The sequence below is a fragment of the Monodelphis domestica genome, chromosome 6 (genome assembly GCF_027887165.1).
Source record: "Monodelphis domestica isolate mMonDom1 chromosome 6, mMonDom1.pri, whole genome shotgun sequence".
Taxonomy (NCBI): domain Eukaryota; kingdom Metazoa; phylum Chordata; class Mammalia; order Didelphimorphia; family Didelphidae; genus Monodelphis; species Monodelphis domestica.
The window spans coordinates 295866640-295889392 of NC_077232.1; the positions used below are offsets into that span (position 1 = coordinate 295866640).

The 22753-nt window shown below is 45.7% G+C and overlaps 1 protein-coding gene across 2 annotated transcripts in view; it reads right to left on the minus strand.

Annotated features, from left to right (window-relative positions):
- The window catches only part of ASAH1 (N-acylsphingosine amidohydrolase 1), a 47490-nt gene extending 37782 nt beyond the window's left edge, over positions 1 to 9708 (minus strand). Inside the window, exon 1 of one of the 2 annotated variants that reach the window (XM_007495604.3) lies at positions 9435 to 9708. In XM_007495604.3, coding sequence (XP_007495666.1) covers positions 9435 to 9512 — 78 coding nt within the window. In that variant the 5' untranslated portion in view covers positions 9513 to 9708. The remainder of the gene's footprint in view (positions 1 to 9434) is intronic. The other variant, XM_056803469.1, reaches the window with a different exon arrangement.
- Between the last annotated feature and the right edge of the window lie 13045 nt (positions 9709 to 22753).

Here is a 22753-nt window from a genome sequence, read left to right on the forward strand (position 1 = left end):
AAGAATACACAGATCACCTCCTGCATTAAATCCTCCAATGACAACTTCCAAGAATGTTGGCTATAATAGCCAACTTCAAGAGCACCCAGGGAAAGGAGAAAACATACTACAAGCAGCCAGAAAGAAACAATTCAGATATCATGGAGCCTCAGTCAGGATCACAAGGGATCTGGTACCCTCTAGACTGAAGGACCAGAAGGCTTGGAATATGATATTCCAGAAGTCAAGAGAACTGGGTTTACAACCAAGAATCAACTATTCAGCAACACTGACTATATTCTTTCAGAAGAAAATATGGTCATTTAATAAAATAGAAGATTTTCAAGCTGTCCTTAAGAAAAGACCAGACTTAAATAGAATATCTGAGGCCCAAATACAAAATTCAAGAGAAGCATGAAAAGGTAAATAAGAAAGAGAAAAAATTTAAAGGCTCCAATAAGGTCAAATGACATTCCTATGTGGAAAGTAACTCTTAAAAATTGTTATAATTATAGTAATTAGAAGAAGTATCCATAGAGGGTATGGTAGTAAGCTATCAAAAAAATAAATAAAACCAGGGGTGAAAAATAGGAAAAAACTAAAAGAATTGGGAAAAGAGAAGTAAAATGATAAATGCCAGGAGCCATCAAGCCCACACTGTCTGACATGGTCACAGTTGGAAACTGAGGACTGCAAAGTGGTCCCCAGGAAAGACGAAGAATCCACTCAACCCCCTCTATGTGACTTCTCCCACTAACTTCCCTTACTACTGGCTAGGATTGTTGTTCTCTCCCCATTACAGAAGAAGTAATGATTGCAAATACTTACAGGATTTGTACATATGCCCAATTTTATCCCCCTAGAATAATACCCCAAAGATCATATTCACAGAATTAAAACCTAAAGAATCCCATGCACCCACTACCCCCCTCCCTTAGCAGAATCACATTCAGATTCTACACACCCATTGCAAGTCAAACACATAGGCACATCAATCACTCTTTTAGGCACAAGCTGCTACAACACACTTCACTGATTCTGTTTGTGTATGATAACCAGAGCAACATCACTAAATGCCTGAGTGAAACCTAAAGAAAAATGCAACTTAGAAATCAGAAAGATACCTGATTCTGGGTTATATTGAATTTTCCCTTTAACCCCGTACCTAGCTGCAAAATGTTTTGCTACCCATCTCCTAAGTAATTCCGATTGATTATGAAAGCTGATTCTCTTAGCTGGTCCTCCCACAGGCCAGGGGGAACTGACCCTGCCTGTATCATTCATCTCTATCACTATTCCTTTGTTGTAGCAACATGGTATGCAAGATGATCATAGAATATTAAACAATCTGTTAGAAATTAATGTGTGATCTCTTATAATCAGAGAGATGCAAATCAAAACAACTCTGAGGTACCACCTCACTGTGTGGCAGTGACTGTGTGCCAGAAAAGCATGTACTCACTGAACTATATAATAAACATGAACTCTGTGCCCTGATGGAACAGCTTTGTGACACCTGAGCACCAGGTCCTGAGCACTCACTTGGCTGTCTCCCATTCTTCATTATTCACCTAAGCAGAAAATTACCCTTAGCTTTGAGAGACCACTGGCTGGCTTTCAAAAAATAAAGGCTTCTCTTTCTTAAACACATTGAGGATGGAATCAAATTTATTTAATTTTAAAACCTTTATCTTCAATCTTAGAATCAATATTGTGTATTTGTTCCAAGACAGAAGAGCATAAGGGAGAGGCAATGAGGGTTAAGTGATTTGTTCAGTCACATAGTTAGGAAATGTCTGAGAACCTCCCATCCATCACTAGATCTGGCTCTCAATCCATCAACCTACTGAGCTGTGCTGCAAGTCAAATGTATAAGAATACAAAGCATTCTCCAATAGAGAAATGGCCAAAGGATATGAACAGAAAATTTTCAGATGATGAAATTAAAACTATCTTTAGTTATATGACAAAGTGCTCCAAACCACTATTAATTAGAGAAATACAAACTCAGAGATACCACTTCACACTCCCTAGACTGGCTAATGTGACAAAAAAGGAAAAGTGATAAATGTTGGAGGAGTGGGAAAATTGGGACACTAATACACTGTTGGTAGAGCTGTGAACTGATAACCATTCTGGAGAGCAATCTGGAACCATGGTCAAAGGGCCATCAAACTGTGCATCCCCTTTGACCCAGCAACACCACTACTTAGATCTGTATCCTAAAGACATTAAAAATAGGGGAAAAGAATTTACCTCTAAAAAAATATTTATAGCTGCTCTTTTTGTGGTAGGAAAGAACTAGAAATTGAAGGGATGTCCCTCAATTGGGCAATGGCTGAACAAGTCGTGGCAGATGATTGAAATGGAATACTACTGTACTATAAGAAATGACAAGACAAGCACACACACAAAGCCTGAAAAATCTTATAGAAAATGAGAAGAACCAGAAGAACATTGTATAAGGTAACAGCAATAATGTAGGATGATCAACTGTGAATGACTTAATTCTTATCAGAAATGCAAAGATCCAGGACAACTCCCAGGGACATATGATGAAAAAGGCAATTGCACATTGAAGCATACCATTCTTCATTTTATTTCCTCTATGAATTGTTCTCTATTGTAAGCAAGATATGTCTTGTTTCACAACATGATCAACAGGGGAAAATGTACTATAGGTCCCATATTGTGAGAATTTAATATTAGCCTGTACTTTTTTGGGGTACCTGAAGAACTTTAACATTGATCTTGGATTTTAAGAAGGGTGAATTTTATATTAGATTGGATTGGATTGATCCTGATTGGGCTAAGCTGTAACCTGCCATACCCTCTGATAGAATCAAGGCAGTGGGGGGAGGAGAAGAGCAAGCATGGCTTCTCTGGGGGGCATCCAGAAGACCAGTTTTTTGCCCAAAGTGAGGTCAGAGGAACTTTGAAGATTGAATTTCTCCCACGATCTTTTGATCCTCTTTTTCCATTTGGACCATTCTACTTTTCATGCTACTCTTTTCTTCACTAGAATTTTTAGTCTCTTTTTCCAGTAGGTCAATTCTGGTTTTTAATTAACTTATTTCTTCGCTGGCTATTTGTTCCTCTTTTTCCAATTGACCAATTTTGCATTTTAAGCTATTATTTTCTTTTGCATTACTTTTATTTCTTTTTCCCCATTTTTCTTCTACCTGTCTCATTTGATTTTTTAATTTCTTTTTGAGTTCTTCCAGAACTTATGACCAATCCCCATTTGGGGGGAGATTTTGTATGTGTTTGCTTGTTTCTTATCATCTCCTGTTGCTTCTGTTTTTTGCTTTTTTCCCCCATAGACATTTTTGAGAGTCAAGAGGGTTTTTTTGTTTGTTTGTTTGTTTTGCTGCTGTTTGCTCAGTTTCCAACCCATGGACTCTGGAAGTTCCTGGCCATTTCTGTCTTAGCTTCTAGCTTGCAGGGTTTTGCCTTGGGGTTATCTTCCCTGCCATCATAGAGGCTTGAGAGCACTCAGTGTTATGGAGCTCCAAACCTCACTGTGAGGGCCTGAGATTTCCAGGGGTGCATTTGCAGTGTTCTGTTGTTGGTGTAGCCCTTGTCCTGGGATCCCAAAGTTGCCTAGATCCTGGTTCTGTTTTTGGCACAGTAGGTCAGCCTGTGCTTTTCCAGCTTGTGCAGTTTTGCTTCTGGTTCCACCTTATATCATGGAAATCCACTCTGCCTACCTTTCCCTTTGTGTTTGGTGGGAGAAGCCTCTTACTAGTCCTGCTTTGACTTTTTTTTTTTTAATTTGGAAATTTTTATTTAATTAATTTAGAATATTTTTCCATGGTTACAAGATTCATGTTCTTTCCCTCCCCTCCCATAGCTGGCACAAAATTCCACTGGGTTTTACATGCGTCATTGATCAAGACCCATTTCCATATTATTAGTATTTGCATTAGAGTGATCATTTAGAGTCTATATTCCCATCAACCCATGTGATCAAGCAGTTGTTTTCCTTCTGTGTTTCTGCTCCCACAGTTCTTTCTCTAGATGTGGATAGTGTTCTTTCTCATGAGTCCCTCAGAATTGTCCTGGATCATTGCATTCCTGCTAGTAGAGAAGTCTATTATGTTCAATTGTGTCACAGTGTATCAGCCTCTGTATATAAGGTTCTCCTGGTTCTGCTCCTTTTACTCTGCATCAATTCCTGGAGGTCATTCCAGTTCACATGGAATTTTGAGGTGCCTTTTAAAGATTGGTTTGGAAGGATATTCAGAGTGTTTTCAGGTTGGCTCTTCTGCCCCCACATTCAGAGGAGCTTTGAAAAGGGACATCACTGAGACTATAAGTTTGGGTCCAGAAAGGAAAACTGGGGTTTTTTGGCTGGGAACTAATAGCAAGAACAATGCTTAGGACCAGTTCCCGGGCTAGGGGAAGGCTTGATAAGGGATTTGTCAGCTACATGTAGCTAGAAGTCTTTTCTTTCTCTGACTTACTTTTTAAATTATTTTTTAAATCGTTATACATTAAGATACAGTCTCCAGAGAATTTTAATCTTAACAATATATACAACCTATATCATATTACCTGCCTTTTTAGGGAGGGGTGAGAAGGAGAGAAAGAACATGGATTGTAAAATGTCAGAAAATGAATATTTAAAATTGTATCAATATATTATCTGGAAAAAAAAATTTTAAACAAGGCTACAGATATGATTTTACTTTTTGATCCCAAAAATCGACTTGAGTCATGGTGAGACCCCATTTCACATACAAAAAAAATTGGAGTTTTAGAAGTATGCACAGATTTAGGCCAACAAAGGAGTTCAAGCTATTCTGGGTCATAATAAAAAGAGGGGGCCCCTTTAGTTGTCCTGGGTTCTGGGGAAGCCACATATGCACTCCCGTGTTCAATTTTGGGAGCTACATTTCAAGAAAGACAAGATGACAAGTCAGCAGAGGGTGGCCAGGACAGACTGGGGAATACGTCATACAAGGGCCAGGGATGTTTATCCTGGAATGGAGAAGACATGGAAAGAAAAGGATGCAGGTCCAAGTATCTGAAAGTCTATCAGAGGACAGAGAGATTGGTCTTGGTCTGTTTGGCCCTCAAGGGTAGAGCAAAGAATGGTGGGGGAAAGGCAAAATCTTAGGAGTGGATAAAAAAGTGATCCCCAAATGGAAAAGGTGGCCTCAGGAAATAGAGTTCCTCTTGCTGGAAGTCTCCTAGAAGGTCCCCAGGTCACTTGTTGGGGATGATATAGATGGGACTCTGGGTCAGATGTGGGTTGGTTGGGATATTCTAGTTCCTCATAGAAGCCTGCATTTGATGCCCCAGTATGCTGCAGAAATGACCCTAGATTTTCAAAGATGACGGCAGAGAACAAGTTCTGGAAAGACTCTCTGGGCTGGCAATTTATTTTGTATCCAGGAGTCTCACAGAAGATTCAATAAACATACCCAGCTAAAGAGGTCTGCCCCTGGTGAAGAGCCTGGTCTGAGGACCATGGATTCTACTCTTCAATTGCCCTCGTTAAGATGTTAAAAAAAAAGGGAATTTGTTTCTTCTTCTTTAAAACATGATTTACTCCCCCCTTTCTCATGGTGTGTCCCCTAATGTGGGGCCCACACTCCTCTCCTTTTTGTTTAAGCCCTTACTTTCTACTTTAGAATCAATACTGTGTATTGGTTCCAAGGCAGAAAGGGTTAGGTAATGGGGGTTAAGTGACTTGCCCAGAGCTAGGAAATATCTTAAGCCAGATTTATATCCAAATCCTCCAGATTCCAGACCCTGCTCTACCCACTGTACTACTATCTCTGTACTTAATATATCTATTAAGAAGGGAAGTTGCCATGAGGCTTTGGGAACCCTGGGTAGCCAAATTTTCTCTCCTGCAGTCCAAATCCCCTCAATGCTTCCAAATACTCTTTGGCCATCAGCTGCAGATCTGAGCCCTTTCTCACTGGGCCTGCCCTTCCCTTGGTTAGGCTGCAGCAGGCCTGTAAGTATCCCCTTCCAAAGGCAGCTGGTACCAAGACCAAATGACCAGGACCATCAAGTGATGGGCATTTTTGAAGATTCAGCTAAGGGAAGGGGTCTGTGATGGGCACTAGGGACAGAGGCAAGACAAATAGTCCCTGCCCAGAAAGGGCTTACCTCCCCTCCCTTTTTTTAAACAAGGTAATTTGGTGGGGAGGTGGGAGGGAGAAAAGGCAGTAGTATCTGAGGGACCAAGGGAAAAGGCTTCATAGAGGAGGCAAGCCAAACTGGATCATCGTGTGTGAGAGGAAGTCATGGATAACAAGCTGGAAAGGCAGGTTGGCAGAGGTTGTAAAGGCCTTTAAAGACCAAACTGAGGAGGTAGCATTTGATCCCAGAGGGTCTGGCCAGGCCTTTATGAAATTCTGTTTGGTAGCAGTACAGAGGGCCTAGCCCAGTGCTTGACACCCAGGAGGCATTTAAGAAATGTTTGTTGATTGACTGGAGGATGGACTGGAGGAAGTTCAGAGGGTGTAAGGGCCTCAGGGCTATGGGATTATAGAGAAAGAGACTGATGAATAAGATATTGCAGAGATATTATCAGACTTGGCAATCAACTAATCATCAGTTTAAGCATCAGGTGCCACTTTCTACATTAAGCTGTTCCTGATCCTCAGTTGCTAACAGCTGCTCCCATCAAATAATCTTGTGTTTCCTCTGCAGCTACACTAATCTGTGTAACATTCAATTTCTGCCCCTTGTTTCACCTGATAGAGAGGTGCTTCTTGTGCCCCAAACAGCAGGCATTCCATGTGGCAGTGAGCTTTTTAGCCTGACACCCCTCATGGAGAGGAGAAAGGGGGAGGGAGATGGTAGGGACCCTGAAGGACAGGAGGATTGAGCCTGAAGCAGCTTCCACCTTACCCACTGTCTAGCTGCATTCTTCTAGGGTACAGAAACCACTCATGGAACAGCAGAACACTCTGAGAGCTAGTCTGCCTCTGGTGCTCGCCTGGTGTAGACCGCCCATACCATCTTCCACATTTCAAACAGCTACAGTCTGGGGGACCATAGAGGGTTCAGAATAAATGTCCCTTTCCCTGACTGCTCTTGAAGGAAGACTACCAGTTAATTCTTATAAGCTTGGCTCCTTTTTCATAAAGGCTGGTTGTACAACAAGCTGCCACTTTGTCAAAAATCAAAATCAGAGAAGTTATATAGATATAAAAGAAAGGAACATGGCTGAGGCTGATTGCTACACGTGGTAACATCTAAGTGCTTAGTGTTGGGTCACTCATGATTATAGCTGTGGGCTATTGGCTTCTCTGGCTGGCTCTGGCTTGGCTTTGTGTGAAGGATGGACTCTAAGGACCTGTCGAGACACTGAAGAGAAGGACTTCAGGAGAGACTGTAGGGAGAGGGGAGTCCCAGAGCAAGATCTCAGATCTCACCTGAATCACCGACATAGGAGGAACTGGCCCCAGAGGAGGCCCCTTGATGTCCAGTGCCTGCAGCCGTGGGAAAGAGGGCTTTGCCCAGCTCCAAAGAGTTTATTTCCCTATGGCAGCCTATTCCTTTGTCCACACTCATAGGTATATAGCCTGCTAGATTTCTGTTTTCTGAATATTTTAATAAAGTGACACCAAAAGACTCTTGATGTAACCAGCCTTGGCTGTCATTCTCCCTTTCAGTGCAACAGGGGCAAGTATCTTTAATTCTGAGCCTCTTATGGTAGCCCTAGACTACAGCTCTTTGATGTGTGGTAGAAAGAGGCCATTCTACCCTGATATTACACTTATAAAAAGGAGAATAAAGAAGAGAACCCTCAGAAGTGGCTGTCCTGTACTCTGTGCCACCCTCTGCCATTAGGATGCTGGCAGGGTTGGTCTGGTCTTCCCCCTACCCATGTGAAAGTGTGTGTGTGTATATGGTAGTGTCCACACACATCTGTATTAAATGTCCATATATGTACAGGGTGTCTCTCCCCCCATTAGAATACAAACTCTTGCCTCCTTTTTATCTTTGTATCCCTAGAGCCCAACACAGTACCTGGAACACGACAGGCAGCTAATAAAAGCTTACTGATTGGTTACTAGGTGGGGTGAGTAGGGTGAAAAGTCAAGGATGTCTCTGAGGTTGAGAACCTAGGTGACTAGAAAATGGGGGTGTCCCTGACAGAGGCAGGCAGGTTAGCAAGAGGGGTGGGTTTGACAGAGGAGAGGTGCTGATGGTGATATGTTCAGTTTGGGTTGCTCTCAGGACCTCCCCAGGAAAATGTCCAATGGTCAACTCGTATAGGGCGACAATAAGCTGTTAAATGAGGGGCATTAGAAATACCACCATCCCCCTTAGTAAAGCCAGTGTTGCAAGACGTTAAAGACATTTAAAGGTCAGCCCCTGAGCCAGGATCTCAGAGAATGAGGAGGTCACAGTGGGGGTGGGGTGACCTGAGCCCACATACATCCATGTGACCACAGAACCAGGCAAAAAAATCGTCCCTGTAAAATTCTAGGCTGTTGAGATCCCAGGCCATTTGGCCCAACACTCTTATTACAAATGAGGAAGCTCAGATCAGACCGGGATGAGGTAATGAAGCCTTTTGACCATAACCGCAGGGTTCTTCCCATGCTACTGGTCCCCAGTCTTCCTATTAGAGCCCACTCAAACCTGGGGGTCTTTCTACACAGGCATCGTGGCCGTACCTTCTCCCTGGGTGCTTTATCATACGGTGGGCAGAAATTCCCTTGGATTCTGCCCAGGGCAGGGGTCTGATGTAGGGGTTCCTTTGGCATGCGATCTACTCTGGAATGCAAAGGAAATTCGCCCGAGTGAAGTAGGCTTCCCGGAAGCACTCCTGTGGTTCTGGCCCAGACTACTGCCCGCTTTGAACCCTAATATATTCAGACCACCAAGTAAGTCCCCTGCTCTAGGTCCCCGGGAGGAGGGCCAGGTAAGAACCAAGGACAGCTCCGCGGAACCGGCCGGCAGCTCCCCACCCCTCCCATAGAGCTGCAGGACCCCCTAGCTCAAGGTTTCCACCTCCTTGAGAGGCCGATTGGGTTCAGAATGCCAGGGCCCATACTCCGGGCTTGGAGCTGCCCGAGGCTGAGCTGGGCTGGGCTTCGAGAGGCGAGGCAGGGGGATGGGGAGCTGCCCTGATCCCAGCATGGGGGTCGTGGGTTTGTACTGCTTCTCCCTCGGCCCACTTCAGTCGGCGCTCCCCGCTCACTGACCACGCAAGGTGCAGCGGCGACCCCCACTTCAGTCCCTCGCCCCAGTCATCACGGAGAGGGCCTTGTGCCTCCGCCCCCGCAATGCCCACCTATTCCTAAGAGGCGGAAGCCTTGCCTAGAGGCTGCTCCCCTGCTTTTCCCAGCATCAGTAGCTCCCCCAGGACAGGGGCCGCACGAAGAAGGCCTCTGCCTCTTCCAGCGAAATAAGGGCCGACGACACCCCCGGTGGCGCTGCGCCCTCCAACCCCCATCCCCCGCCGGCACAGGCCTCACCGGAGGCGCTCGCTGAGCCAGGACGCACACCGTGGCTAGGGCCGCTGCCGCCGCCGTCAGAAAGGCGCAGAACCGCATGCTCGCGCCTGCCAGCCTATCCGCCAGTCAGCTCGGCAGTCTTAGGCCTCCCAGCGGAGCCCCACACGCCCCAAAGTCTGCACTTACGGCGGCTCCGCCCTGCCACCAGGCCCCGCCCCGGATTGCACTCGAGAGTCGCGTGGGGGAGCCGCGGCCCGAACCCGGTCAGTACACGGCCCCTCCACACTCGAATAGTCGCCCAACGAAGAATCCATTTCCCCTATCCCCGCTCCAATCATGGTACGATCCCAGCCTGATGGACGGGGCTCGGCCTGCGGAGGGCGGGGCCATGGAGAGGCGACGCAAGACCATTGGCCTAGTCCGGCTCGAGCGTCCGACTTGGCCCGCCTCTGGACCCGCCTACCGAGAAAGGGAGGGCAGGAGCTGATGACGAGGAACTGACTGGGGCCGAGTTGGTCACGTGCATTGAGGTAGCGGGCAGGGCCTGCGCTCAGATGCCGCGGCCTTGAAGAAACTCTGGCTCCAAGCTAGTCCAATTGCCCTAGGAGAGAAACAGGCAGTAAAGGAGAAAGAGCGAAGCCCCAGAGCCGGAGAAGGGGCAGCCGCACCCCATCTATCCATCCTCGCCTCCGTTGCTCTCCGGAGAAGAGCCGAGGCACCACCTGTGGGGACCCCGGGCAAGGCGAAGCATTAGAGCCCTAGGGTCCTGTTGGGCCAAATCCCCCTAAAGGGGGGGCTGGTTCACCTCGGTGGGTGCAGTGTCCTCGCCGGGAGTACTTCAGGCAAGCACAGATCTAGGCAAGACCCGCACATCCGTCGGGAATATACACCCCCAAAGTGCGTGCTCTTTTACAGGAAGGGAGTCAGGGGCTGGGGCTGCCCATCGGTCCCAGAGAAACCCCGCCTTTGGGAGGAGCCGCCAGAGGAAACTGAGGAGTGGTCAAACAGGTAGGGGGAGAACCCAGGTGAGCTAGGGGGTAATCGCCAGGATCAGAAGTGGTGGAGAGGTCAGAGGATGAGGAATGAGAAACAGCTGGCTTTAGCAATCCAGAGATCTCTGATAACTTCTGAGAGAAGAATCTCAATGGAGGCTGGTTGTCTGAGGTTGAGAAGGGAGTGGGAAGGTAGGGGGAGGCGGGTTTTTTCCAGGAGTTCGGTGGTGGAGAGACCTAAGAAAATAGCTTGAGGGGGTAACCTGGAAAGTTGGAGTGTGAAGGGGATGTAAACATGTTAGCAGGTCAAAAACCCTTGAGGGGGAAAATAAAATTGAAAACAGCAAGAAATGGAGCAGAGACAGGTGTGGTAGGTACTGTTGTCACCAAGGGTTGTAATTCTGTCAGCAAAACTCCAAATACTTCTCTAATGGTTGGTTCCCAGAGCCTCTGGGGATTTCTGATCGTTTCTCTCCTCTGCCTCCCAGGAACTGAATTTTGCCACCAGGTACTTCTTCCCCCTTAACCAACTACTCAGAGTGTGTGTTGGGAAGGGGAGGTTCTTAGCTTCCCAATAGCTGTAGATACCTTACTTCCTATATAGAGGAATTCCGACCCTGGTTGAATAAAACACACACATACACACACACTCCAGAGCCTTTTTGACTCAGATGCTGATTTCCATAAAAGTTTTCCTGTTTTTTTCTTTCTTTCATTTTTTAAACCTTACCTTCTATCTTAGAGTTGAGACTCACTTTGGGTTCCAAGGCAGAAGGGCAATAAAAGCTGGGCAGACAGGATTAAGTGATTTGTCCAGGGTCACATAGCTAGGAAATGTCTTGAGGCTAGATTGGAATGTTGGTCTTCTGGTCTCCAGACTTCTTAGCTGCCCTATCTTTTTCTTACATCTGCCATGTCAACTATGCAGAATTTCACATTGGGTTTACTACCTAAACTGGAAATTTTCAGAAAGTCTTGAGTAATTCCTCTTATGTATTTACTGTCCTGGAAATGTGAAGGCAGAAGCCAGGGGAAGGGAAAAGAGGCCTTTGGGGTCTGTCTAGGCCAGGGCAGGATGAAGGCTGGAGAAGAGTCTCTTCTTTCAGAAAATATGTTGGGATGAACCAGCCATTTCAGTGGAGAAGGTGGTTTTGGGATGACCTGCCCAAGAAGACAGAGTTTCTCACTTGGGTAATCTGTTCAACAAGAAAGTCAGCTTAATTTATCAAAATGTCTATCAAAATAGCTGAAGTTCTTGGCTGGCTGAGGATCAACACCCAAGTAGAATCCCTGAGGCAAAAGGGGAAAGGAGTAGTATCACTCCCAAGCAGCCACTCTGACCATCAGCTCATTTTCTATTGCTTTTTAGTATTTTATTTTCAGTTCCAAACTGCCTCCTCTTCAACCCCTTCCCCTCCCCATTGAGAATATGAAGAAATATGATGTCTGTTATATGTAGGAAGTCATACAAACCATTTATACAGTAGATTGCTCCATTTTCTAAAGAGATGTGGCCCAGTTTTTCAAAAGCCCAATTAGGTCAGCTAGATGGCACAGTGGATAGAGTGCCAAGTTAGGAAGACTCATCATCTTCCTGAATTCAAATCTAGCCTCAAATAATTACCAAACTATATTACCCGGAGGGAGTCACTTTACACTGGTTGCCTCAGTTTCCTCTTTTGTAAAATAATCTGGAGAAGGAAATATGAACCACTTCAGGATCTCTACTAAGATAACTCCAAATGGGGCCAAGCAGAGTCAGACTTGACTGAACAACAATATCCATTATACATAGGAAGTCACACAAAACATTTCCATATTAGATTGGCTCATTTTCTGGAGCAGGTGTGACTCTCAAAAGCCCGACATACAAAAATTTGGTTAAGTCAGGAAATGAATACTCTTGGGTTTACATAAGGTATCACCAAAGATCTCTTAAGTGTCACATTCACACGCACTTACACAAATCAATCACAAAAATCTGACCTAGCATATTCAAAACAGGGTCAAGTCAACCCAAATTTGATTTCCATACCTTCCAGGAATAAATGAATGAATAAAGCAAGTATTAAACTCTGGGAAATCCCATTCTTGTGGGGAAACACAGAGAAGGTTATAGCCGCAGGGCCAGCAAGTACTAGTGCCCAGAATTTTCCTTTCTAGGTCTCTTGTCACCGTGGGTGCAGCTCTGGGCAGGAAGCCCGGCTGTTCCCAGGGTTTTTGAGTTTAAAGTTTTGGGCTGCCCCCATCAGGGGCTAAGGGGAGATGGTGGTCATTACTGCTTTCTGATTTCTCAGGGGTGTCCAGCTGCTTTATGGAGGCTGGCATGCCTTCTGTTACATAAAACAGGACACAAAGAGGGGAGGGAGAGAACATGAATCATGTCACTATGGAAAAAATATTCTTAAAAAAGTTAATTTAAAAAATAGGCCTCTTCCCCCCAAACAAAAAACAAACAAACAAACAAAACAAAAAAAAAAACAAGATACACCTATTGGCAGAGACCTCAGAGGGCACTTGGTCTACCCCTCCATTTTGCATCCACCATCTCAACCTTTATCTGTTTATTATTGTGTCCAGGGACATGGTTACCTGGCCACCAATCAACTAGTTGTTCTTTTTACAACTCCAGAGAACAAAATGAGAAAATGAGAAAACTCAGAGAGGTCCTTCAGAACTTTTCACTAAATGCAGCCTCCTTCAGGCTTTAGTCCAGTGTTAGAAGGTCATGAATAACAGAGAAGGTCAAGGTAAGTAGAAAGGGCACTGGCTATGCTGTCAGGTTTGGGTTCGAATTTCTCCTTTGGTGCATCTTCCCTGGGTGATTTTGAGCAAGTTGCCTGGGCCTCCCTCAATTTATCCTTCTGTCACATGAGGGGACTTGACTAGACTTAAGGCCCTTCCAGCCACAGATCTAGGATCTTAGGTCCTTTAAAAATTGAAAAAACCAAAACTCTTATCTTCTATCTTAGAATGGATATTGTGTTTGGGTTCCGAGGCAATAACAGCTAAGCACTTGGAGTGAAGTGACTTGCCTAGCGTCCCACAACTAGGATGTATCTGAGTCCAAATTTGAACCCAGGACCTCATGTCTCCAGGCCAGGTTCTCTATCCATTCTGTTCCCTAGCTGCCCCACCTAGGGCCTATAATATCCAAGGAAAGCTCCCTGCCTACACCCCTTCATCAATGGGGATTCCAACCTTCTATGTCCTTTAGAAGTACGATGGTTAAATGACTAATATAGAAATAGATTTTGCATGACTGCATATGGAGAGGGAGAGAATATGGAATTCAACATTTTTTCATGTATTTTACTTTTTTCCCAATTACATGTAAAAACAATTTTAACATTTTTTTAAAATTCTGAGTTCCAAATGCTCTCCATCCCTCTTTCCCTCCCCTTTCCCTGAGATAGTAAGCAATTTGAATTAGATTATACATGTGCAGTCATGCAAAACATATTTTCATATGAGTAGTAGTAGTAGTCTCTTGGTAACTGAGGATGACAATTGTCTTTGTGTGTTTTTGTGCACAAAGACACTTGTGCATGAAGATTTAAGTGGAAAAGTCGATGCACAGAGACAGTCCCACTCTCTCGGCATTGGAAGCCTGGGTCCAGTGGCACGAAAAGTCGTTACACCTGGAGACTTCCTCAGCTGCATTGGATGGCCATGTTGTCTTTTGTGCTCCAACACGCCCTGAGCACTCCACAGTGCTTTGCTGCGTCGCCCTCTCAGCCGTTGAACCTTCTTGTTGGTTTCTTCTGTCTGTTCTGCCGAAAACAGTCTTCACATGCTGGGTGAGCAAAGCCCTGGTTCACCAGGGGTCGATGACCCGATGGCTACCCTCACAGGGTTTAGCCGGCCTGTCAAAGCCGTTGCCCGGGGTGTGGCCGCTGCCGCATGCTAGCAGCTACTGGGAGCCACAAGTGAGAGCTGGGTGTCAGGTGGGGGTCAGAGGCTGGAGAGCTGCCCTAGGAGGGCACAACAAGCCCTCCATACCAGAGATATTACTCCTCCCTGAGCACCCCATACACCCCCGTGGTTCACATGAACCACGTTGCAAAAGAAAACACACCAAAAAACAAAACAAAATCCAAAAAAAACAAAAAACCAAGTCAAGAAAAATAAAGGAAAAAAAAAGCTTCCAACTCCATCCAAACTCTCTCCACTCTCTCTCCAGAGGGGGATATTAGCATTTTTCATCAGGAGTCCTTGGAATTGTCTTGGCTCACAGCATTGCTGAGAGTAGCTAAGTCATTCACAGCGGACCATCGTACAGTATTGCAATTACTGTATACAGTATTCTTCTGGTGGAACAACATTCAAAAAAAGAAAGTTTAACATTTTTGGTAACATCTAATTGAGGAAAATTTCAATACAAATTCAATTAAAAAAGAAGTAGGATGGTTGAGCAGGAGCAGTAGACAAAGGAGGATATGTCTTCATCATATGAAAGAAGAAATCTTTCCATGCCCAGTCTGTATACATCAATGATTCCCAAACCAAGCTGGTGCTTGCTCCTTTGATTTTTAAGAAGAAAGAGAAGAGCTCAAAATTATCCCAGCCAAGTACCAGAATGCACTGGTGTCCAGTGTTCTGGCGATGGGCATCTCTGGGCTTAGCCAAGTAGGCCAAAAATGGTGGGCAGTTGCCCAGCCTCCACTCAAAGTCTGCCCTGCTTGGCAGGATCTGACACAACTTGTGTTCTGCTGGCAGGGACTTTAGGAGTCCAGGAGCAGATATCTCCGGGATTTTGTAGAGGCTAGAACATGTCTCTTAAACTTATACCTCTTGTAAAAAGCTCTTTATAAATGCTCCTTGGCTTTTTTGACTTGAATTTCCTCTTTTATTTATATAAGATAAGGCCTTTGGTGGAAGTTGCTAATGAATAGTATATAAGAGTGACCCAAGCCACCCCTGTACTAGGCCTTCTTTGTTCCTTTATCATCTTTTCCATCACGCTGGCCCTAGCAGCTGGTGTTGGGAGTAAACTCCTTTAAACAATTCAATTAACCTCACACAATCTACTCATATAAGCCATGCTGGCATAGACTGTTCTTTTTTCAGTATCTCAGCGTTGTCTTGGATAATCTTCTACCCTACAATCGGCATAATTGGGACAGAATAGATCTTGTGTCCCACGTGGTCTAAAAGCCATGGGACTAAGAGAAGAGTCAAGGAGGTGCAGCCAAATGGGGAAACAAACCACTCTGGACAAGAAGAGAAATGTGTAACTGTAGGCCAGGTAGGTGGCACAGTAGAGTCATCCGCCTACATTCAAATCTGGACTCAGATACTTGCTCGTTGTGTGATTGTGGGCCAGTCACTTAACCATATTAGCCTCAGTTTCCTCATCTACAAAATGAACTAGAGAAGGAAATAGTAAAACACTCTGGTATCTTTGCCAAGAAAACCCCCAATGGGGTCATGAGAGTCAGACATGACTGAAAAACAACTGAACAAAAACAAGAAAAGCTGATTCTCATCTCTGCCTCCCAGACTCCTCCTACCTCCTGCAGGCCCAATCCAAATGTCCAAAGAGAATCCTCAAGAGAGGAGCAGTTGGGTAATTTCTTCCTCCAAATTAACCCCAAGTTCTCTATGAGTCCTATAGCAAGGAGTCCTGCACTTGAACCCTGCGTTCAACAGGACCTGCTTTTCCAATGGAGAAGTGAACATCTTGAAGCACCTTGAGCAATGTGCCTTAAGGAGCTAGCTTCTCCTGGGGATGATTACCACAGGACATGACAATCCATTGAAGGACCACTCTGTCTCTGTCTGTCTGTCTCTCTCTCAGAAGACGGGGGGCTTATTTCCTCATAGTCACAATGTCTATTCTCCCTTAAAAAAAAAAAGTTTTTTCCCCAACTGTATATAAACAATTTTTTACATTTACCTTTAAACATTTTGAGCTAAAACGGTAAGTAATTTGATTTAGGTTATACACGTGCAATCATGAAAACATACTTCCATATTAGTCATGTTGTGAAAGAAAACAGACTCCCCCAAACCCATAAAAAATAAAGTGAAAAACTGTTTTCTTTAACCTGCATTCGAACTCCAGCAGTTCTTTTTGTGGGGGCAGATGGCCATTTTCATCATGAGTTCATTGGGATTGTCTTGGGTCATTTCATTGCTGAGAATAACTGTCATCCACAGTTGATAATCGTACACCCCTGCTCTTGCCATGCACGTTGTTCTCCTGGTTCTGCTCACTTCACTCTGTATCAGTTCGAGTCTTCCCTGGTCTTTCACATTGTTTTTTCTCGGATTCATCTCTATCCTCTCCCTAATTGCAGTGTTTTTCTATGGATCTGTGGAAGAAAGAACACTGGGCTCAGGACTCACTTCCCAATCCCACCTGCCATACTTACTTCCCATGTGATCACCTCCTTGTCCTCAATCTCCTCGACAATAACAAGGGGGTTGGACTTGGTGGTGTCTGAAGTCCCTTCCAGCTCTAGGTTGATGGTCCTTTGGTCCTTTCTACCCTCCTCAGTGATATCCCTTGTTAAGAAAATTGCCTGGAAGCCAAGGGCCAGGTCTGTGGTTGTGTGGAGGAGCACAGACAGCTATCTCTGGATGGGATGCCCTGAATGCCCTGAATCTCCCCGCTAAGAGCCTGCTAGTCTGGGAATCTGGAGACGCACGCTCCAATTCTGGTGCTCACATTTACTCACTGTACAGAAAAGTTTTCCCTATAGAATGTAGGTTCCTGGAGAACAAGGACTGTCTTATTTTTCTCTTTGTATTTGCAACACTCAGCACCGTATACACAAGGTAGGGCTTAATAAGTGTATGGGTTTTTAAAAAAATGTTTATTTTGTGTTCCACATCCTCTCCCTCCCTCCACACCCTCCCCCACCCACTGAGAAGGCAAGAAATGGGATACCCATTATAGGTATACAGCCTTGCAAAACCCATTTCCACACTAGCTATTAGCAAATGCTTGATTAATTAGAAGGATTTTACAGTTTTGATGAGTGACTTCTCATTTCTGAGTCTATTTTCCTCTCTTTCACTATTCACTTCCCAGCACAATTTGGGGGAAAGTGCATGGTGTACCCTACAGTACAATTAAATGCAAACTATTATTATTTTTCTACAGGAGAAATTTCTTTTTAAAATCTGGAAATCCAGCCTATACAATAATGACTTTTTTTGTAAAGAAAGAGAAAATGGACAAAGAAGGGAAGAGCAAACATTAAAACCAACGAACATATCAAAAAATCTCCCCTGAAAATATATGCCCTGTTCCACCTCCCACCTCACTAAAGGGAAATGTGTCTTCACACCTCTTTTTTAGGGGGGCAATGCCTGCTCTTTGTACTTTTAGAATATTCATTTTTTCTTTGACCCTTACCTTCTGTCTTAGCATCAATACTAAATATTGGTTACAAGGTTAAGGGCTGGACAATTGGGGTTAAGTGACTTTCCCAGGGTCAAACAGCCAATAAGTGTCTGAATCTAAATTTGAACCCAGGACCTCCCGTTTCTAGACTTCTATCCACTGAGCCACCTAGCTGACCCTACAACATTCACTTTTTTTATTCAAAGATATTTTATTTTCCCAATTACTTGTAATAATTTTAAAAATACATTTTCCAAAATTATAAGATTCAAATTGTCTTCTTCCCTCCCTACCTTCCCCTATCTTGGAGCTGGCAAGGAATCAGATCTGGATTATACAGGTACCATCATGCAAAACCAATTTCATATTGTTCATTGTCATAAGAGAATATTCATATAAAACCCAACCCTCAGAATAAAAGCCTAAATAAACTAAGGTGGAATATAATGGGCTTTGATCTGTTTCCACTCCAACAGTTTTCTCTGGAGGCGTAGAGCATTCTTTGTCATTAGTCAGTCCGAATGGTTCTGGATTGCTGAGAGGAGCTAAGTCGTTCCCAGTTGGTCATGGGAGGATATTGCTGCCTGACATTCATTTTTGGTTGTTTTGGGGCCATTGTTGTTGAGGTAACCAGAGTGACTGTGGGCTTGCATTAGAAATGCACAGTAGCTACAGCTTTATTGACATATGCAAAGATGGCTGGAGGGACCAGAATAACTGGAGTCAGTTGGAATTAGTTTGGGAAGATTTGTAGAAGAGACAAGTCTTTAGTTTGGGAGGAGAGGAGGGATGGGTCATTTAAGATGGAGGAGGGCAGTGATCTGAGTGAAGCTGTAAGAATTTAGGGCAGGGATTATTATTGGCTCTGCCTGGTGCTCCTAGCCTAGCCTCTTCATTTTTTAGATGAGGAAACTGAGGCCCCAGTAGGTTTAGGATTCGCTCAAGGTCACACAGATAATAAGCAAGTCCCCTGAAGACTATGGAATCCCAACCCATCTTGACTCAGCCTCCGCTGGTTGCAGAACAGCAATCTTGGCTGGTCTAAAGACGCAGCTCCTGGTCATGGAGAGAGTGCTGTTCTGCTCTGTACTTCCTCTCCTGGATTCAGGTGAATTTGCATGGTCCTGGGAGTCGGAAACATTACTGCCATACTCATATAGCTAGCTTTTATATAGCCCTGTAAGGTCTGGAGAGCACTGGACGAATGTCATCTCCTTTGGTCCTCCCCACAGCCTTATAAAGCAGGTGCTATTATTACCCCATTTTATTTATTTTTTTAAACCCTTACCTTCCACCTTGGAATCAATACTATGTAGTAGTTCCACCGCAGAAGAGCAGTAAGGACAGGCAATGGGTGTTATGGGACTGGCTTAGGATCAACCATCTAAGAAGTGTCTGAGGTCACATTTGAACCCAGGACCTCCTATCTCTAAGCCTGGCTCTCCATCCACTGAGACACCCAGCTGCCCCTATTACCACCATTTTAGAGAGGAGGAAAGTGAGGCACACAGAGCCTAAAGGACTTGCCCAGGGTCACATGGCTAGTTAGTGTCTGAGGTCAGATTTGAACTCAGGTCTATCCTGTCTCCAGACCTGGTACTTATACACACACACACACACACGCACACGCACACGCACACGGAAGGGGGGGAAAGGAGAGAGAGAAAGACAGAAAGAGAAACAGAGAGAGAGAAATAGAGAAAGACAGGGAGAGAGAGGCAGAAAGAAAGACAGAGAGAGAAAGACAGGGAGAGAGAGAGAGGCAGAAAGAAAGACAGAGAGAGAGGAGAGAGAGACAGAGAGAGGAAAGAGAGACAGAGAAAGACAGGGAGACAGAGAGAGGCAGAAAGAAAGAGACAGAGAGAGAGAGAGGAGAGAGAGACAGAGAGAGGAAAGAGAGACAGAGAAAGACAGGGAGACACAGAGAGAGGCAGAAAGAAAGAGACAGAGAGAGAGAGAGGAGAGAGAGACAGAGAGAGGAAAGAGAGACAGAGAAAGACAGGGAGACACAGAGAGAGGCAGAAAGAAAGAGACAGAGAGAGAGAGAGGAGAGAGAGACAGAGAGAGGAAAGAGAGACAGAGAAAGACAGGGAGACACAGAGAGAGGCAGAAAGAAAGAGACAAAGAGAGAGAGAGGAGAGAGAGACAGAGAAAGACAGGGAGACAGAGAGAGACAGAAAGAGAGACAAAGAGAGAGAGAGGAGAGAGACAGAGAGAGAGAGAGACAGAGAGAGAAAGATAGGGAGACACAGAGAGAGACAGAAAGAGAGACAAAGAGAGAGAGAGAGAGAGACAGGGAGACACAGAGAGAGGCAGAAAGAGGGAGGGAGAGAGAGAGGAGAGAGAGACAGAGACAGAGAGAGGAAAGAGAGACAGAGACAGAGAGAGGAAAGAGAGACAGAGAAAGACAGGGAGACACAGAGAGAGGCAGAAAGAAAGAGACAAAGAGAGAGAGAGACAGAGAAAGATAGGGAGACACAGAGAGAGACAGAAAGAGAGACAAAGAGAGAGAGAGACAGGGAGACACAGAGAGAGGCAGAAAGAGAGAGGGAGGGAGAGAGAAGGAAGGAGAGAGAAGAGGGAGAAAGAGAGACAGAGAGAGAGAGCGCACATGCACGAATGCTTTTTATCTGCTTTACTTAGGGAAATGAGTTGTATTCATTTTGACCTCCATATCAAGCCAGAGAGACTGCCCGTTGAAGGGGAAGAAGATTGTTGGATGAGGAAAATTTTAGCTGGAGGGACATTCATTTTTTTTTCTGGTTCTTTGTGGTTGTGGCCCTGGACCAGTGCTGAGATTAGCCCTGTGGGCTTGTCTGGACTGTAAGGAAGCCCTTAATTTTTGAGGAAGAAGTCCCAGCCACACAGGTACCCTCGTAGCACATGGCGGCGAGAGGGCAATGCCATTCCCTTGCTATTTACTTTGCCCGGCTACTTTAATTGAATCATGGTTCTGGTCTGCCTTATGGTTCCTATTTCTGGCTGCTGCGTTTCCCAGGAGGATCTGGGACAAGAACTGGAGCCTTGAGCCTTGTTTCCATAATAGATTCCAGTGGATTTGGAGAATGAAAGGTCAAGGGGAAACTGGATGGGTCCCCTTTAAAGGGCCTGCCTCCTACCCACAAAGCCCATTGGAGTCTCAAGGGGCTCCCACTGGGAAAAATAGGACCAAAGTCTGATGAGGCAAGCCGAGTTTCTGAGAAGAGCGGGTCATGTTCACAACTGCTAGCCATTGTTCAACTTCAGTGGCAGTGGGACAAAAGGGATAAGAAGTGGAAAACCAGGATGAGACTGGCTGGACTCTTGTTTTGATATTATGGAGGAGATTCTTGCCCAAATGTGGGTTGGCCTGGATGGTCCCTGGGTCACTGAGTTGTCCCCTGCGCCTTTAGGTGGCAATAGGTGGCCCCTGTGTTTCTGCTGTATGGATGAGCCACCTAGGCCTCTACCTCTGGAGTTTTTATAATAAAAAAGCCACCAAGATTCCAGGAGGATTAAGACGCCAGAGATTTTTATGGACATGGGGAGATTTGGATGCCAGTGAAGGAAGATGGAGCCATTGGGTAGGGGTCATCAGTGCCTTCAAAAATAAGAAAAGGACAGGCCTAGAGACGGGAGATCCTGGGTTTAAATCTGGCCTCAGACACTTCCCAGCTGTGTGACCCTGGGCAAGTCACTTGACCCCCATGGCCTTGCCCTTACTGCTCTTCTGCCTTGGAGCCAATACACAGGATTGATCCCAAGAGGGAAGGCAAGGGATTGAAAAAAGAAACCTACACTGCATCAGAAGATCCAGAGTGAACTTTGGGCTGTAATTGTTTGAACGGAAGGCACCGGGCAGCTGACTGCCTCCTGACTCCTGGCCCCGTGGTTCACTCACATCCTTTGTTTACCACCAGAGTCCAAAGGTTTGCTCAGAAGTGCCCTTTCAGACAAAGGCCTCCGTGCAGGAGGGCGGGACTGTGAAGCCAGGCAGCGCAGAAATAAAGAAAAGGCCATGGCGGGGGCACCGAGGAGGGGCTGATGCTTGGGCGGCCATCTCGAGCTTTGGCCCAGGGCTTTGGAGAGGGCTGTAGCAAGAGTCTTTCCCCCTTAAGTGGGATGAGAGGCAGTGGGTGAGGGGACAAAGGCGAGGCCCGGCCCTCCCTTCCTGACATGACTCACTAGTCTCTAGTGTCTGAGGCCGCAGAAGGGGCTCCGGAAGGTCAGAAAAGCAGAACTCCCTGGAGGACTGCCCAAAGCCAGCACAGGGACTTCTGAGGGTTCAGGAACTTTCACAATCCTTTGGGCCACTCATCTTGTTTTCCATTTGGGGAAACGGACTTGGAGAGAGAAGGGACTGGCCCAAGGATCCACTGAGGGGAGATCTGCACCCCAACACAGAAAGGAACATGGTTTTGTCAGTGTAAGGAGAAAAGGCATTCCCATTGGACTCGCGTGGCCGGGTCCTTGAGCTGCAGCACCCCCCCTCGTGTGTGGTGCCCCCCCAAGTGGAGTTTCCTCAGAAATGTCCTCGCTGGGCACATCCGACTCTACCCCCGGCACACATGCCTCCCGGGTAGCCCGGGCTGGGCACCAGGATGGGCCATGGAGCTACTTGTGCTATTTTAACTACAGTTGGAGGTTGGTCTTCCCATTGCTGTGCACTGCCCACGGGCAGCAGAAAAGGTTTGAGACGTTTTTCAGGCCCCAAAGTCTACCAATCATAAAAGCAGGACCAGTAATGGTTGGAGCTGCTTGGTGGGCATCACGTGAGTCAGCTTGCCTTTTGGAATGACCGAGAGGAAGGCAAGATCAGGAGGCCCTTCGTCTGGGCTCTCCAGGCCGGTCCTGATGTGTGGATGCGGCCAACTTCGGAATATGGTCCTGCTCACAAAGCGGGGGTGGCTGAAGAACGTGGAATGGGAAAGCTCTCCAGCAGGGGTGCTTGTCTGCCAGAACCGCTTGCCTCAGTTTCCCCATTTGTGAGCCCTCCCTCCCAGGATTGTGAGCTG